Below are 18,284 nucleotides of genomic sequence, written 5' to 3' on the forward strand. Positions count from 1 at the left end.
GTCATAGTGTTGTCGTTTAGGTTATTTCATCCACTAAAAACACAATCAAAATCCATGCTATTTTAGAACATACACACGAACCCGATAAAAGAGATCTATGATCATATTTACATGCCATATGCTCTCGCTTTTGCAAAAAAAAAAAAAAAAAAAAAAAAAAAAAACTGAGTGGAAAATACATAAACAGGTATTTAAAGTTATTACTTTTGAATTAAATAGCGACTCTCCGAAAAAATTATTTATTGTCCCATTCGAAATCATACCAAACACAAACGGTACAATGCCAGCAGAGCGTTAAGCACGTGTTTGGTCATGTTTACATCAAAGCGGTAGTAACACAACAAAGATGACCCCGTTTTGTTTTGGTACATGTTTTATGTGTGACACTTAGCTTGTTTCCTCTTAACAGTGTTAGGTATAAAATTCAATTAATGGATTTGCTATTGCTTCACTTTAGCAATCTCTACTTTTTGTTTCTCACACCGACGCAATTGCAAAAGCGACTAAAGAGATTTTACCGAGTCACACCTCTCAAGTAAAGTTTCTTTTTCACTAGTCTTTCTCTCAAGTAAACCTTCTCCTTTCTTAGGTTGTTCTTAAAGAGGCCCATCTCAACAATCGAAATCCAAAAAAGGAATAAAAGACAGAAATAGGGGTCAAGAATTAGAAAGCAAAACCTCCCAGACCATAACGATGGCTACAAGGATGGATGTTTAGCAAAGCAAAATCCATAGTATGTGTAGCAAAGTAGCATAAACATTAAAAAAAAAAAAAAGTTAATAGCATCCAAAAACAACCAAAACCAAAAGATTTTTTTTTTAAAAATCCACAATATGCCAAAGTTTCTGCTAGCTAGAAGAATCACAAATGTTTGATCCTTTTTTTTCAAATGGGTCTTTCTTCTCTTTATGCTTTTATGCCTTACTTTTTTTTCCTTTTTTTTTTTTGGATTCCCCTTCATTATTGTTTTTTCCTGATTTTCGGCAGGACAAAATAATATATTCATGTCCATCACTCACCAACAGCTCCCACACATGATGGTTCAACGGTTTGCACCATCTGAGTCGTTGTGGTTGCTCACTGGCACAACACCAGAAGACTGTTGCTGAACATCTGAAAGAGCTTCCCTAGGTTGCTGCAACTGACTGCTTGAACCACCAGTGGGATCCGCTGAGCTCTGATCAAGAGCCAAGTTTCCAAGTCTGCTTGCTACTGCATCTGCCCTATCAACAGCTTGGGGGCTCGACACTGCAGGGGTCCTCATGTTTTGAAGCACCCATTGATGCCACTCATGGCGCTTCCTTATTACGTCACCCTAAGAGGAAGAAAAAAGTAGGTGCAATCAATTAAAAAGCAAAAGTCATCCAAGCACAGCGCAAAATATCGATCCCATGAAATAGATGAGAAGAGCTGATAATAAGCTGATTATTTTTTCAGACTCCACAGCTTTGATAATGTTTAAATAATATTATCCAATCAAAGATATCAATCACATTCTACCATACTACTAGCAAGAAAAGCCAATGCAATTCAATAATTAAAACACACTTAAGGAAACATAAACAAGACACACCTGCACTTCAACAACAGGTGAATTTTGCAGAGCCTCCACTATGTGCTGGATGCTATCTGTAAGTTCTGCAACCTGAAGAAGGAGAAAAGAAAAACAACACCTAGATAAAATTCACAGAGAATAATAAAAGAACTCTAGAAACGGCACAAAAGCAACAAAATGTTATACTAACTAGGATAAAGAGAAGGAAAAAGAAATGCAAAGTAAATTGGTGTAGTGGCTAATGAGAGGAACAGAAGTATTCAAAACTGAATAACACATGCCACCTGATAACATATATCACCCATCTTAAAAACAGATTCAATTTGCTATATTGTACATGCATTCGGCATCTTTATATAAATAGTCACAAAAAGAATCATAAATTCTATTGGATTGTGAGTCTTACTCATTGATCAATAAGGTATACTGTTTATATAACATATACAAACGGAGAGAAGTGAATGAGGCCAGCTTGAAAGATAACACATCTAGAAAACATTTTACCTTTTTGAAACCAGCAATCACACGTAGCGGAACAAAACCGTCTTCATCCATGAACCCGCGAAGGTATAAGTCAGTAACCAAATTCTCTTCACTGAAACAAAAGAAACATTTGCATCTATATTAGTATTTCCCTTAAGAAAACAGATCAGCAGGATTTCATCATTGACAAGAATAAGGGAAATTCGATACAAAGAGACTACCTAAAATAATATTGTATTTGGTTCTGTAGTTTTATGTGTAATGGAGGATCTTGAACATGGTAGAAGACCGGACCAGGTGCAAGAGGTGTCATAAAAGGCATACGGGGATAATACGACGATGCCATTTCTGAAATGAAGAAGACACATTAGCAAATCAAAACTGAAAACTAAAGACGTGATCTTAAATGTGTCTCACCAGGAGAGAAGGGCACAGGGCTGGCAAAAGGCTGAATAGGCTGAGCTGCCATAAAGTGAGGAGGAATTGGCTGAACAGGTGGTGGTGCATGTCTTACAAATGCTGGCCTTTGTGATTGTGCATTTCCTTCTCTCCCATTAAAGCTTCTGTGATAAGCCCAATTCTGATTCCCGTGCTCCTGATTACGCCTGCCACCATGACTTTGGTGATGATTACCATTTTGGTTCCTGAAGGAGTCTCGTTGTGGTAGGTTGTCAGCACTACCATGGGTTTGTGATGCAAAGCCATTTCTCTGGTTTTGGCCTCTAGGAGAAGGGTTGTGAGAAGGCAATTCGGCAAATGAACCATGTGCTGATGGTTGGGAAACAGTACCATTAGCGGAACCAGAAGCGCCATTCCGTTTAAATGATCTCTGGCGCGAATGATTTGGAGTTGGACCAGGGTTTGCACGGGCAGCAGGAACAGAAGCATTTGCAATTCCCTAAAACAAAGAAAAAGAAGCATCTTTATTACTGAATCAAGACAAAGAAGAAGAGTACTGAAAGTAGGATAACAAATGCACACATGAAAATAAGCATCAACGCCACAGAGCTCAGTAGCTCAATATGCATCACAATCCAACAGGAAGGTATAAAGACTTATCTGCCTTTTATTTGTAGTTAGGAAACAAACATGCAGATATCGAAGTTTTATGTTCATACATTGCAGTAAACACAATCCAAACATTAGCAAGCCGCATGACCTAAAGATTTCTTTCAACAAATGGCAGCGAGAAACAATCAAAGCTACAAAGGCTTCTTAACAACCACACAACCAACAGTTACAGTCAATCGAAAACAGATAGATCATAATATGCAAAAGCTCAAAGCTTTTCAGCAACCAGACAGAAGAACCACATATATATAACCAATATAAGGTGATGAAAATGGAATCAAACCTGAGAAACGGGGACAGATGATGATGACGGTGAAGAAGATGGAACATCGCCGAGACTTTTTAACGAATCAGAAGAAGACTTGTTGGAAGGAGCTTTGGTAGTAGCCTCAGAAAGAGCAGGCCACGAAGAAGCTCCCATGACAGGTCCGACCTCAGAAGAAGACCCATTAGACGGCCTTTTCCAAACTGGCTTCTTTCCCGCATTACCCTGCCCAACAACAGCAGATTCCTCCGATTTATCATCGACCGTCAAAACAGAATCAGGCGGAGCAGAAACGGAAACGGAAGCAACCGGCTCGATCGGAGCCTTGGATTGATGAGAGGAAGGAGCAGCTACGACGGCGGCGGCGGTAGCGATCGGGTCTGATTCGCCACGGACGACATGACTCCACGGAGAAGAAACTTGCCGAGAAGGACGGCGAGGCGATTGTGAAACAGCAGCAGCGTTAGGGTTGCCGTGATTCTCGGTCATACGACGAGGAGACATAGAAGAAGAGGAAGCAGAGTTATTGGAAGTGGCGGAAGCCATGAGAAGAGAGGAGGACAAAAATTAAAAATTAGGGTTTGTTAGAGAGAGTCGATTAGCTTCTTTTCTGATCTCGACAGTATCTTCTAAATTAAACGATTAATCCCCAAAAGTTAAAATTAAAAGTTAGAGAATTGGGAAAAGATCTGAAGAAACCTCTCTGCGATTTGAGAAAAAAACTAGGGTTAGGGTTTGAGTAAATGCAAAGAACAAAAAGGTATCAGACTGATTTTTTTTCCAAAAAATAAAAATTCCCCCAGAAGGAGAAGACGATGGAGCAGTGTAGTCTCCTCTTCTCTTCTCTTCTCTCTCTCTCCCCTTTATTTATTTTTTATATGTATGTTTATTTTTCATTAATAATTCTTTTTTTTTTTTTTTTGGCTACGACTACCGCGGAAAGTGAAAGTTACGATGATAATACCCTTCAGTAAAACAGAAGAAAAAACACACTTTTGTTTTTGTTTGGGTTGAACTTGAATCTGATTGGCTAGAATCCCTTTCCCAGGATTGTTGACGTAAAGTCTCAATTCGTTTTTTTTTTTTTTTTTAAGTTTAATTAGGATAAAATTTTATAATTTTAAAAAATACCTTATAAGTGATTCATATAAACATTAAAAAAGGGGAGAATAAAATCAGTAAGTTTTTATTAAGAGAATCTCACATTTATTTATATGTATTAGTCAATATCAATTAATTACTTATTTAATACATGAAGATTATTTCTTAAAGTTACCAACTTATTATTAGTATTTCTTACTACACTTATTTTATTTGCAATTTAAAGTAGGGATGTAATTGTGTTCTCAAGTCTATATTCTATAAAGAGGTTTTACACTGGAAAAAAGGGAATAGACCCGTGCAAGAAGATATCAGGTCAGGTGTAAAGCAAAATTCTATTACTCCCTCCGGTTTTATTTACTTGTCATTCTAGAGAATTTCATTTATTCTAGAGAATTTTACGTAAATTAAGAAATTATGTAAATTAACAAATTTAATCTTACAAATAATTTATTATTTTATTTATTATGTTAATTTAATAGGGTTATATTTGAAATTTTATTGTAAAAGTTACATTGGTAAATAAAAATTACAAGTAATCTAAAACAAAAAAAAACTTTAGTTGTTACATGGAGCAGTAAATATCGAATTGTTAGAATAATATGTTTTTAAGATACTAATTCGTTGCGGAAGACTCGCCATTCATCCAAATCATTTATATTAGTCTAGAATGTATATGTTGTTGTCATCTTGATATAGAATTACGTATAATAGTTGTTGACAAAATAAAAGAGGTCAACAATGGTTACAGAAAATTAAGTATTCTACTTCATAATACCAACCTTTTTAACAAATATAACATATCTGTAATATAACGTGGTCATGGACTCATCTTTGTGTAACTATGTTTACATCTTGCGTATACCACCACCGGGATATAAAATAAACTCGATCGTCAAAGTAGTACACATCTTTTATATACCTACCAGAACACGAAATATTTTCAGTGAGAATATAGACAGTAATTAATGTGTATATAAGTAACCGATTCATTCTCTTTTTGCTCCGTACATTCCAAGTATGGACAGAGCAAATTGACAAGAGAATATCGAGTAAACTAGCACATGAGTGAGAGAATAGTCATATAACAATAGGTATAGTGGGGGAATCGGCTAATTCATACCCCTACAGTTTCTTTGTGTTAAATTCATACCTTTACTATATGACTGTGCTAAAACATGCCTCCACTTTTTATTTATTTAATTAACATATCTAATGTCAAATTTTTGTGCTAAATCATACTTAGAGATTAACACCGTTACTTTGCCGTGAAATTTCGATGACATGGAATCCACGTCGACGTCGTTCATCACCTTTTTTTATCTCTCTTCGTTTATGCGTGTAATGGTCATGGTTTCCTTTTGTTTGTATTCATATTAAGACAAGTTAAAAAAAAAATCCTAAAAATCGAGTGTATTATAAAAAAAAAAAGCAATAATCATTCCTAAACACTTAAAAACTGAATGCATTACCAGCAAAAAAACGAGGATAACCATCTCTAAACCCCTAAAAACTAACTGCATTACCAGAAAAAAAACATACCTAAACATTTCAAATCTGAAACTCAATAAAAAAAACTTCTAAAATATGAGCCATCATGCTTGATGGTGCTTGTATTTGTGATGCTTAACTTGCTTGAACAGGTTGTGATGCTTGACTTGATTGAGTTGCTTGAGAGGCTTGTGACAGCTGACTTGATTGACTTGTTTGGTTTACTTGGCTTGGACCAGAATCTGATTGCTTCTTCGGTGGCCTTTTAACCGGGACTCCAGTGTTGTTGCACCTCACTATATTATGGCCTGTTAATCCACAACGCCCACAATGAAGTTTCATTCCTTCTCTTGACAGTTTTTTTCTGAGCAGGTTCTTCTTCTTCATTCCTTTTCTCATTCTTCTTCTTTTTCTTCTTTTGTGGTGACTCATTTTTCCCCTTGATTCTTTTCTGCTTTTTTTTTGGACCTTTATCTACTTGTCTTGGTGGTGGTTGAAGTCTAGATTCCCCAGAATTTTCCCAAAAATACATTCCATTCACTCCCATTAGTGTCTCACTGTATTGCATAACCCATCTTGTAGTCAAATACCAATCTGAGACAACAAAATCCTCAGGTTTCAGTTTTTTCTTCAATATTATACGCAGTACATGTCGACAAGGTATCCCAGTCATACTCCACCTCCTACTTTCTCCATGTTTTTCTCCAAGAAAATATCAACAGCTTTAGTGTAATTTGCAGCTATACACATTCTCTCAACTCCATCGGTTCCATTACAAATCATCTTTAGATCCGACAAACTCTCAAATGGAAGTTTAAACCAAATCCTATGCTCAGACAAAGACAACTTCAACGAATCCACCAAGTTCTCCAACATTGATTCCGGTTGGCTATCAAGTTTGTGAATCTCCCCTCCATCATATGTAACAACACCGCTGCCTGAGACATTAAACTTGCCGTTGTGATAGATCTGGAAAGATGCATCAGAGCTGAAAAAAACCAGAAAAAGATCATGGTTTTTAGATTTCTGGACATTCTATCGAACAGTTGGTGTTCAAGAATTTTACATTGGATCGAATTAAATTAAACTAAAATTAAAGAAAACCTTAGTCAATTCATCAAACAATACAAAATTTGAGTGGACAATGAAGGTGCTATTGACTCGTGAGGTCATATATATACATACACGTGAAAATGATTCTTTCACTACTCTTATTAAAATAATACATGTCTGCATCAAATTTGTTTTAAAACTCAAGAAATATCGAATTCATCAAAATATCTCTAAAATTAGAAAGAGAATTACCTCATCTTTTTCGAACAGATCCAAGTGTCAATTTCAAAACTCCCTTCAACAGCCAATATTGAGATTATAAGTTTTGATCGCTCTACTTATAGATAAATGAAGAATGTCGGGTTAAGAAGATGAACAAAACACAAACGACGTAGTATCATTTGGAATTTAATTTCTGTGTTTCTTTACAAAACGACGTCGTTGCGACGTGGATTCCATGTCATCGACATTTCACCGCAAATTAACGGTGTTAGTCTCTAAGTATGATTTAGCACAAAAATTTGAGATTAGATATGTTAATTAAATAAATAAAGAGTGGAGGCATGTTTTAGCACAATCATATAGTCAAGGTATGAATTTAACATAACAAAGCTGTGGGGGTATGAATTAACAAAACCACCTGGAATCGGCTACAAAGCGAATAATACAAAATCATCTCAAACTAATCAATCAATAATTCAATATGATCAAATCTATGTTCGGAGAAGCTTATCCCCATTATCCCCATTACATGCAGAGTTAGATACCTTTATTTAGGTTATGGAGTGCTTATTAGCGTTGGACCTAGATAAAGCTTTTTTTGCTACGGATTGTTCAGACCTCCTAAGGATGATGTATAATATCGAGGATTGGCCAACCTTTTCATCATAATTGAATGACTTTATTTATTTCAAAGATAGATTTGCTAATTTTAGTATTAGATATATTCCCCGAGAGGATAATATCCGTGCCGATAAACTTGCGAAATGTGCAAGAGCACGAGGTTTCTGTTTTTCCCATGTAAGCTCGTCGGTACCTAATTGGCTCTCTCTCAAAAAGAGTCATCTCCGATAACTTAATATATGGGGTTTGACCGTAAAAAAAAAAAAAAAATGATCAAAAGTGAAAGAAGATCATATTTTTGCCGGTCGTGTCAAGCGTTGGCCACTTGCCAAGTGTGGAACCCATTTTTTATTTCCTTTTGAATATTCAGCGTTCTACTCTATAACCAAATCGCCTTTTTTTCGGTTTTTCACGGATTATATCGGTTTACCTACCTCCATGACAGAAGAGAGAAAAAAGAGGACAAGAAATTGAACACGGAATATGAGCTGAGTGTAAAGGAGCATATATTTCCCTGAAGAAGCCGATTTCTATATAGTCTCATTATGATACAGGAGTGGAGTTACAAATCTACAAAAGTGGAAGTAATATGAACATAAATCTGAAAAAATACCATAGATTTACTGTAATAAATCTTTGGTTTGATGAAGAGCTACTTTTGGAGATGGTTTGGTTTGTTTTGTGTAGCTCTGAGGAATTATTGTGAGTCCTTATTCCGGCTGCCATTGCCGGAGCTACCGCCTCTGTTTTGTTTGTTCTGGCAATAGTTGTGTTTGTCTCTTCCACGTCATAGCCTGCGTTAACAGAGATATTCTTACTTCATACAAGTCAGAGAATAACAAAGAAGTTAACGGAATGTAAGAGGGAAACTTACAGTCAAACTTTTTCCAAGCTAAGACGAGTTTCTCTCTGTCGAATACTACACGATACCCGGTCATGTAGTTCTCTGTTTCATTAAAAGTAAACAATGTGAGGTCACAATTTAACGGATCTTCAATGATCGATACTAGGAGAAACTGATCTTACGTCCAATTATGTTGAGTTCAAAGCTTTTGACAATGGCCACGCAATATACAAGTTCACCCTGAGAAAACACACAGATACTGAAAGTATCAGCACAAAGAACCGAAGACAAGGAACGATAGGGAAAGAAGTAGAGAGAGAGAGAGAGAGAGAGAGAGTATGACCTCAGTAGAGATGACGATTATAGGATCATTGATGGTGAAGTGACTGTTTCCTTTCATTGTTAAGCTTAAACTCGGTATCAAACTGGCATTCGCCTCATTGCTAATCACACCATTTACAAGAAAATCGTTTATATTTTAGGGGCAATAAACACTCGAGTGTAGATGGATGGATACAAGCTCATACCTCATGTCATAACAATACTCGAATGGAATCCTTGAATCTGGTGAATGCCGCTTATCGTGGGCTTGAGAATGGAACTGAAGAAGGCAATTTGAATCATCGAGCTAGCAAAATTGAGCATCACGCGGAACAAACACAACATATGATGGTGTTTAGATGCTTACACTCTCAGAGACTGTCGTATACATCGGATCCACTAAATAAGTAAATGATGTACCGGTGTCAAAGAGCGCTGTAAACTCATCATCTATTAGAGTAGTCCCCACACGCACCCGAGTCACCGTGATGTTGTAGTTTGGGCTGCAATGAATTTCACCACGGTTAAAAGTTGCATTCACAAAGTAACAAAAATCTACAATTTAACGCATAAGTGAATTACCACTTACTGTGAAGGATTCAGATTGAACGGTGTCTCTTCCTGATCAGAACTACCCTTGTCCCCAAAGCTGATCCTTCCAACTCCATCATGTCCAAAACACATGGAGAAAGAATCAGCAACCAGACCTTCCCTCGCCAAAACACTTGGAACCGATATCTTTTCCATGCCAAGACCAAATAAACCATTTGGTGCGGCAATGTCAAGAAAAGAACCACTTTGAACCTGCCCACACCTGAACACGTATTTTCACATATTCAGGAGCTTACTACATTGAACTGAAACACAAAAGAACCAAGTGAAGCAGCTGTGAAGAAAGATGCTGACTGCTACTAACCCGAATGTGACATATGCCTCAACACGCTCAGGATTCTTATCCTCGGTTGTTAAGTGCATAACATCTTCCATAAGAATACCAGATGTCGAAGTCTGAGCAGAGACATAAGACACCATATAAGGGCAAGTGCTGAACGTTCCAAGGCATTGATTACGCTGTGCACAAAGACTGTTGTCGCAGGTGACCTTCTTGTTTGTAGTGGAAAGTTTAGGATTGTATATGCTCAGCTCAAATTCCTACACACAGGAAACAGAATCAAGGATTCGTTCGATCATGGAAACTTTTATAACTCAATAGCTAAGATCAATCAGTAAAACTCAACAACTGTAATAATTGCGTTAAAACATACAGAAGCGTAAGTGGCTCCTTCGGTTGGTGCGCATTTGCCGCAATCACAAGGGACCCAAAAGAGATCGCTTCCTGTATCAAGCGCCACCATGAATCTCATTCCCGGAGTACCCAATTTCACCGTCGTGTAATGCAAACTGGTATATCAAAATTGAATCAAACCAAAAAACAAAATTCGGACTTATTATATGCCTCAAGCAGAGAAGTTTTAATTTTCCCGAGCAAAAAGGCAACTTACAATCCGAGAGAGCTGATACGAGAAGTGGAATTGCCGTCGGAGAAAGTAAGTGACGACTCAGATTCCGACTGCGAGAGTCGACGCCGCCCACGGATTAGCCAATCACGGAGGATGAGAGCGTTGAAGTATTCGAAGCTTCCTTTAGGGGGAAACTTAGCAGACCTTCCGGTTGAATCTGACCATTGTTTGACTTCGTCGGAGAATCTATGATGCATCTCGAAGGTGAAGATACGACCATCGCAGCTCCCGGAGCTCAGTAACATCAAAATCGGGATCAAGAAGAGAGTACTCTTGAAGAAACAGCACGACATTGGAAAACGATTTCGAAACTCGACAGATTTTATCCTACTTTCCCGGAGATTTTTCTCGGGAAAACAAAGAGAAAACGAGAAATCATGACCAGAGAGAAACCCCCAAGAATTTTAGTATTCGTTTAGATCTTGCAATTTGTGAGAGAACCAAAATTAGGTTTTTCTTCCTTTTTTTGGGGTAACGATGAAGTTTAGTGAGTTCGAGAGAGAGATAGAGATCTATCTCTATTTGTAAATTGTAATGTATGTTCGTTCTTTCGTTCTTCTTCTTCGTCGTTAGGTGAGTGTAACAGTCTCTTGTGTAACAAAAAGCGAACTGTTGCGATATACCCATTCCAATGAACACTGGGTCCCCTCCCACCTTTTCAATTTTATAATAATTCTCCACCGACCCGTAATTTCTGTTTCTTCTTACTTCTCACCCCCCCCCCCCCCCCCCCCCGACTTTAATAATTTTTATTATTATTAAAGGGATCCGACTGATAAATCCCGCGAACAAAAAAAATAATGATGCACAAAAGATGGGATATACACACAAGGAAGGATGGATATACAAAAATAAAACTATTAAAGTTGGTCCTGGATTTGTTGTTGTAGAATCAATCATCTGTTGTTGTTGTAAGTGTCCCAATCGAAGTTTGGGTGAGAATATGATTCGTAATCTACAGGTCCGTCCACGATGTTATCCAAGGTTTGAATACTCCGGAGGAGAGCTGGGTGGTAACGATCTGTATCCGAAGGTAAAAGCTTGTACATCACGAGCACCCCAAGTGTGAATATGGCTTGAAGCTTTGTGGAATCTCCTTTTACTGAGAAGAAGAGCAGCATTGAGACGAGGTACAGGTCCACACAGAACCGCATGATGCACAATACCGTATCCATTAGCTTTCCTTCATTCCCTGCTGGGAATCCCCGCACTCTGTACACGTAGAGGAAGTTGTATTTGTCGACTATGTATCTGTAACCAAAGTAAACCGCGCCTACAGGGACCACGAGTGGAGCGAACGAAGAGTATATCATTGTTAAGGCAAATATGGTGAGATTGAAGGCGTAGTATTGTGCAAAGTCGAATTTTTGTTTAGGGATTGGTGAGGTCCGGCTGATTGGGTAGTCAGATAGGTCTTGGCTCATCGGTTCGATGTCACCGAATCTTGGAGACTCAAACATGTTTTCAGGGAGAAGTGGTGTCTCAAGGTTGCTGCTTGGCTCTTGATTTTCCAAAGCATACTCTTCGTTTTGCTCGGGAACAAGCTGAAGCATGTCGTTCTTCCTGAACTTTTGGATTTTCTTCTTGATCCACGGGATTGGAGCAAGTAGATCAAAGGAGATTCCTAAGAACGTGCTTGTGATGAGGAAAGCTAGAGCAGAAACGCACGACCTTGATAAGAAGGAAGGGCTCATGTATTCTTCAATCCTCTTGCAATCCTCACCATCTAAATAGCAACGGCTCATTTTCAAGAGCGCGCTTTCCAGCGACGATTCGACAAGAGCCTTGAGAACGATAAGGTTCACAAGGAAGAAGCAAACCATCTTCAAGAGAGCTGCTCTTTGTTCCCCAGAAACTGTTAGGTGCCGCTCAAACTTAGAAAGATACGAAAGAGCAGATGGGATCACAATGTACATACTAACAAATATGAAGACGTTGGGCATGAATTGAAAAATCAGAGATCCGATCCATCCAGAAGTTTGCACCCAATTGAGCCAAGACTGAGCACTATCCAATGCTTCAGCATTGAAGATTCGGCCAGCACTTACCAAGGCACTGATCAAGGCCAACGGGGAGCTGAAAAACACAAGAATCAACAGTAGAATAGTATTAACAATCACTCTCCGCACGATAAGAGCAACTTTTGTCAGTCCCAGATGATTCCAATAGATATCAGTAGCCAAGGGTGCTCTGTCCACTTTCCACTGGTTTCTCTGTAACCGAAGCTCAGTGACAGAGAAGAACTTTCCAGTACGCCTTGATCTCTCGTTTCGAAAATCCTGAACAGCCTTATTAGCTGTGTACACATCTTTAAACATCACAAAAGCAACCCCAGCACCTTGTGCTCGTCCTTCTTTATAAGCTGCTAACTGAGACTCCAGATCAGCTCTTAACTCTTGCATCTTCCTTAGTTTTTCATCATCTGTAAAACCAAACCTCTCTGTAGTCTGAGACCACAAATCCTTTACCTTAGTCCACAAAGCAAAAACACAAGACAGTAGTCCGTTATCTCCAGCGTTCTCAAACTCATCCGGAAGAAGCCTAGAGTCCATCTTGGCAACTAACCAAGTAATCTCATCTCGAACACGAACCAACTCTGTAGCAAGATCATCCAATGCACACAAATCCATGGGAACAATAATCTTATAAACTTTGCCCGGGTACTTAAGCCTAAAACACTCTTCAAACTCAACTCTATCAGACCCTAAATTCTTAGGCAAACCCTGAACCATTACAGTAAACACAGCCGTGGAATTCGCATTGGGGTCGCTGATATTCCCATTCCCGTCTCTAAACCTAGTAAACTTCAACCTAGCTTCAATGGCAGAGATTCCAAAATGCGAGATAACAACAACAACCACAACAAACACAAAATGCAGCCAAAGCAGACCCGAACCTTTCTTAATATGAGTAATCATCGTTTTCGAAAGCTCATCACTAAGCAAAGCAGTCCCAGCATAAAGATTCAACGGAAGCATAACGGAAACAGCCAAAACAGCAATAGAGAAAAGAAGCACAAAGCTCCCACCTTCGATCAAAAGAAACTGAGCAGCATCAGCACCACAGTGCCTAGCAATCTCGCGACACGTGGCTTTCCAAACGGCGAGGAGTTTAGAAAAAAGAGCAGAAGGACCAGGCATACGACGGTGATCGCTACGAAGCTTAACGAAAAGGAAGATGGAGACGCAACATAAGAGGCCAATGACCGAGATATTAAGCAGATACTGAATGTTACCGTACCAAGCATCTGGGATTTCAGGTAAGTCGCCGGAGGATGGAGGAGGAGAGAACGACTCATCCACTGATGAAATCGGCGGCATCGCGGCACTGCGATGCATCGCGAAAAAATCTCCACCAAATTAAGAAACCCAAAATCTTCAATTGGGGGCTAGGGTTAGCTAAGTAGATCGAGGAAGAAGATGATGATTGGGAATGGTAGAAAGGTAAATAAAAGAAAGATAAAAATTAAAAAGGAGGAACAAGGGGAAGGTTTTGGGATCACGGTTTGGAATCTAATAATCTCCCAGATTCTTCTTCCTCTTATGAAAAATTCCATAAATAACCGGGGACCTTTTTTTGTTTTTTTGAACAAAAAAAAATGAATTTAAGATGCGACCAACAAAAAAATTCGAATTACGATAAATAATATTTTGATTAAGATATGTAAAATAATGTACACTGATTTTTCAAAATATTAAAGTTTACATATATAGCTAATGTATTATTATCGATTAAGCATATGCTAACTGTTTTAAGAGATTTATATAAATATAATAACGTATTAATCGTTAGTTTCGCTCTTGTTGTGAGATTTTTGTATACAGAACAGAATCGAATTCATAACTCTCGTGCCAAAAAAAAAAAACGTATATTCTTACTATTAGGATTTAGGAAAGTCCATCAATGGTGGGGGGGACAAGGGTTTTGAATTAACAGAAAGGAGGAAGAAGAATGAATATACGTTGCAACCCTTAGCAAAAACGCACCCCATGTCTCTCACTCTGTTTCTCAGTCGGCTCTCGCTTCCCAAGTTATCTCTCCAGGTAAGCTGCTTCCTCTTCACTCTTGTCTCGGATGATGTTTTTTCCTCTTTTTTTTTTTTTTTGTCTAATTAGTTTGTAACAAACTAATGATTCCGCAGAGACATCTCACGGCTCGGTGCTTCTCTAATTGCGTCTTCGCATTACATCCTTGTGGATCAACTTTGAGAGATGGTGATGTTGGATATCCCAACATGTACAGCTACAACGTTGATATTAGAGGGGCCAACTTTACGTTAAAGAAGGTGCCTATGGAGTTAGTGCAGGAGATGGGAACCATAGGAGCGTCCCATGGCTGGGTTGCAACTTTGAAGAATGGGGTTGTGCGTCTTCAAGATGATTTACACCTAAGTGATTCAACTTTGAAGAATGGGGTTGTGCGTCGCATAAGTGGTTCGGATCTAGACCTTAGGTCTTTGGAAATAGACCCAAGTGCTTTGGATCTGGAAACGGACCCAAAACGCATTTCGCTGCCTTCCCTTGTAACATTGCCTCATTGCCAGACCCAAGTTGTAACCAATGTGGCCATGTCCACCTCGTCTCCCGAGGATGAAGACTGCATTGTGGCTATCAAGTTCCTCGGACCTCAACTCAGCTTGTGCAGGCCTGCTCAAAGTAACTGCAAGTGGACCAACATCAGAATCACAGACCCCAGCTTCTTCTCCTCCCATGTAATGTACTCCAAGAAAGATGACATGTTCTCGATGCCCGCTTCTGGAGGCAACTACACAGGATCATGGGATCTTGGGAGACACATGCAAAGACCCAAGCTGCAGATGCTGTCGTATCCCGAACATCGGCCCGTGAAGGACATGTACTTGCCCTTTAGTAATTAACCTCTTAATTTGGGTCAATCTAGTTTTTCTCCCTTAACTTTAGTCACAAAAATAATTCCGCGCTGTACAGAGATTAAAACCTAGTGTAGTGTATTAGTATGACAGAGCAGAATCATTCATAACTGTCGTGTATATTCGTTTTTTTATTGTTATTAGGAAAGTCAATCAATTGGGTAGAACTTGGTGAGCAAAGCTAATCCTCTGTTCTGTATTTATTTTAGATTTTAGGGCTCTCAAAGAAAGAAAAAAACGCAGCAGCCACCATGTTGTCTCTGTTTCTCGGCCGGCTCTCTCTCTCCAAGCTATCTCCCCCGGTTAGTTGATGCCTCCTCTTCTCTCTTCTCTTTTGTCTTTACTATGTCTGATCAGTAGCTAATGAATAATGATTACGCAGAGACACATCACGGCTCGGTGCTTCTCTAATTGCGTCTTTAATGTTAATCCTTGTGAATCAACTTTGAGAGATGGTGATGTTGGATATCTCGACATGTACAGCTACAACAATATTGATACAGGGTTCAAACGCACGGGAAAGAAAGTGCCTATGGAGTTAGTGAAAGAGATGGGAACCATAGGAGCATCCCATGGTTGGGTAGCAACTTTGAAGAATGGTATCGTGCGTCTTCAAGATGATCTAGACCCATGTGCATCGGACACAGACCCAAAACGCATTTCGCTGCCTCCTCTTGTAACTCTGCCTCATTGCCAGACCCAAGTTTTGTAACCAATGTGGCCATGTCCACCTCGTCTCCCGAGGATGAAGACTGCATTGTGGCTATCAAGTTCATGGGACCTCAACTCAGTTTGTGCAGGCCTGCTGATTGCGAGTGGACCAACATCAGAATCACAGACCCCGGCTTCTTCTCCTCCCATGTAATGTACTCCAAGAAACGTGAGATGTTTTCGATGCCCGCTTCTGGAGGCAACTACACAGGATCATGGGATCTTGGGAGACACATGCAAAAACCCAAGCTGCAGATGCTGTCGTATCCCGAACATCGGCCCGTGAGGGAATTGTACTTGTCGAGTAGAGATGAGTTTGTCAGCAGCGAAATAGTGAGAAAGTGCGAGTGGAACCTGTTCGATTTGAGTTGCAGGTTAGAACACTACTTAGTGGAGTCATCACAGACGACAGGTGATACGTTTCTGGTGAAATGGTTCACAAATAGGGACCCCCATGGGAATGAGGAGGGAAACTCTGTGAACTGGGACCATTTCCATGTCTTGAGGCTTGACAAGGAAGGAAACGCTGTCTATACTAAAGACCTTGGAGGTGAGTGCATTTTCCTCTCCAAGGCTGAACCTTTTTGTCTCCCGCCTGCTTGCTTAGATGACCAGCGCCCAAACTGCATCTATCACTTAAGCGACGACAGCGTCGGGATCACTTGCCTGGACGATGAGGACTACATGACGGGTGGATCCGTTACATTACCAGTCCCTTACTGGTTCCCACCAAAGCTCGACTAATATTTTTGAGTCTTTTTCTCTCTTATACTCCCCAAAACATTTTAATTTTATTATATCTATGTTTAGTAGGAGGACAAGAGACAAAGAAATTTGGCCAATCATATCAGTATGCTCTGTTCTGTTCTGTTAGAGAGACTCTTGTTCATCAAGAAGCTTTCACTCCTTGTCTTTATTAGTTTGTTCCTCTAGTGTCTTTGACACACATAAATTCTGCTCACCTTCCAACTTACGTTCAACTTCTTCTCCAAGCTGAAAATCTCCATTGTTACAAGTTGGATCATAATGTACCTATCCGCAATTTGATTCAAGCTTGAAACCATCATCATAGCTTACTGCCTTTTAGAACCGTTTGATTCAGCTCTAAAACCTGCAAATTAAATCTCCAAATAGCCTGCATATGTAAGACTTACATAGCACAACCACTTTTCAGTTTAATGACCATGCATAAACATAATTAATCCTCATTGCATTTGACGTTATGTCTAATGCATTTCAGCGGTGACTAATCATCCTGCTGAACCGAGCCATCAACACTTCAATATTCACCAAAGTTACACAACCAGCTTTGATTCAAGCATATATATCAAGCTCAACTCTCCATTGATGCTCTCTTAAAAAACCTTCCTAGTTTGGAAATTAACCTGAGATACCCACTCAGGCAACAAACAAGCTTGACGATATCTCTCAAACCTTGGTTATAATTAATCAACCAGAGAATTCCATATATAATTAGCTTCATACTTTAACTAGTACAGATTAGCTCAGGATCTCACTTCAACCACATTTAGTCTCTCTTATGGCTTTGAACACCCCATAAGACTGTTAAATGACTGAATTTTATTCTGCAAAACCTGATTCTTTTTGCTAGCTAGACTTGAATTTCAACTCATGTGCACTGAGACAGAAATCAAACTTTCACTTGAATCAACTGCAGAAACTGAATCACCTTTGCCCATTAAACCAGAAGCTCTTTGATTCAGACCTTTACCATGAGCTATATATATGGGCCTACGTTTTACTGACGGTGTATTAGATGATTAGGGTAGAAGTACTCTATGCTCCGAGTGTATATGGCCAATATATAAGGCGATGAGATGTAACTTGCAGCTTAAGAAATAAGAAGATTAAATACTTTTAATTAACAACCTTGTAAAGAACCTCAGTAGCTAGTAACACCACTGTCCAACTTGATGTTACCCTTTACAGTCAGTCATCTGTCTTATAATCATATTAGCCATGAAACCAATTGGTTTCGCTGAGGATTCCAACAGAACACGCCTACAACTCCATGCCTTGTTGTAAAGACCTTGTCACAATCAGCAAGTAAACAACCTGACAGTCTTCTGTTGAAGCAGAAGTTTCCCATTTGAAGTCAAGCTTTTTTAATCGTTGGT

General features: G+C 39.1%; 6 protein-coding genes across 9 annotated transcripts; 2 read left to right on the top strand and 4 right to left on the bottom strand.

Annotated features, from left to right (window-relative positions):
* Positions 1–663: 663 nt before the first annotated feature.
* Positions 664–4,434, bottom strand: LOC104716531 (la-related protein 1C). Its single transcript, XM_087469893.1, has 6 exons — positions 3,393–4,434; positions 2,456–2,936; positions 2,260–2,386; positions 2,060–2,150; positions 1,574–1,645; positions 664–1,315 (listed from the first exon to the last, which is right to left on the bottom strand). Exons 1-6 carry the CDS (start codon positions 3,918–3,920, stop codon positions 1,043–1,045), a joined length of 1,572 nt encoding a protein of 523 aa, XP_087326019.1. The 5' UTR covers positions 3,921–4,434; the 3' UTR covers positions 664–1,042.
* A 1,429-nt stretch (positions 4,435–5,863) lies between these two features.
* Positions 5,864–7,401, bottom strand: LOC104716532 (uncharacterized). The gene is made up of 2 exons (XM_010433914.3): positions 7,272–7,401; positions 5,864–6,954 (listed from the first exon to the last, which is right to left on the bottom strand). Exons 1-2 carry the CDS (start codon positions 7,274–7,276, stop codon positions 6,636–6,638), a joined length of 324 nt encoding a protein of 107 aa, XP_010432216.2. The 5' UTR covers positions 7,277–7,401; the 3' UTR covers positions 5,864–6,635.
* Positions 7,402–8,351: 950 nt separating this feature from the next.
* On the bottom strand, positions 8,352–11,146 carry LOC104716533 (aspartyl protease family protein 1-like). 4 transcript variants are annotated; one of them, XR_015568888.1, is made up of 10 exons: positions 10,530–11,131; positions 10,293–10,428; positions 9,944–10,179; positions 9,617–9,841; positions 9,448–9,530; positions 9,234–9,334; positions 9,050–9,149; positions 8,889–8,946; positions 8,737–8,808; positions 8,352–8,656 (listed from the first exon to the last, which is right to left on the bottom strand). XR_015568888.1 is itself a non-coding variant. In XM_010433916.3 (10 exons), exons 1-10 carry the CDS (start codon positions 10,838–10,840, stop codon positions 8,433–8,435), a joined length of 1,572 nt encoding a protein of 523 aa, XP_010432218.1. In that variant the 5' UTR covers positions 10,841–11,146; the 3' UTR covers positions 8,352–8,432. The 4 variants fall into 4 exon arrangements, 1 of the variants encoding a protein (XP_010432218.1); XR_015568890.1 differs by having other exon boundaries at positions 9,610–9,841; XR_015568889.1 differs by having other exon boundaries at positions 9,234–9,307; positions 9,395–9,530; positions 9,610–9,841.
* A 139-nt stretch (positions 11,147–11,285) lies between these two features.
* Positions 11,286–14,161, bottom strand: LOC104716534 (hyperosmolality-gated Ca2+ permeable channel 4.1). Its single transcript, XM_010433917.3, has one exon. It carries the CDS (start codon positions 13,883–13,885, stop codon positions 11,444–11,446), a length of 2,442 nt encoding a protein of 813 aa, XP_010432219.2. The 5' UTR covers positions 13,886–14,161; the 3' UTR covers positions 11,286–11,443.
* A 188-nt stretch (positions 14,162–14,349) lies between these two features.
* Positions 14,350–16,056, top strand: LOC147935734 (uncharacterized). Its single transcript, XM_087470257.1, has 3 exons — positions 14,350–14,590; positions 14,689–15,401; positions 15,939–16,056. The coding sequence occupies exons 1-3, from the start codon at positions 14,537–14,539 to the stop codon at positions 16,054–16,056; spliced, it is 885 nt and encodes a 294-aa protein (XP_087326383.1). The 5' UTR covers positions 14,350–14,536.
* On the top strand, positions 15,645–16,990 carry LOC147935735 (uncharacterized). The gene is made up of 2 exons (XM_087468232.1): positions 15,645–15,737; positions 15,818–16,990. Exon 2 carries the CDS (start codon positions 16,066–16,068, stop codon positions 16,888–16,890), a length of 825 nt encoding a protein of 274 aa, XP_087324358.1. The 5' UTR covers positions 15,645–15,737; positions 15,818–16,065; the 3' UTR covers positions 16,891–16,990.
* Positions 16,991–18,284: the final 1,294 nt, after the last annotated feature.

Source organism: Camelina sativa, chromosome 10 (assembly GCF_030686135.1).
Source record: "Camelina sativa cultivar CO46 ecotype springtype chromosome 10, ASM3068613v1".
NCBI lineage: Eukaryota > Viridiplantae > Streptophyta > Magnoliopsida > Brassicales > Brassicaceae > Camelina > Camelina sativa.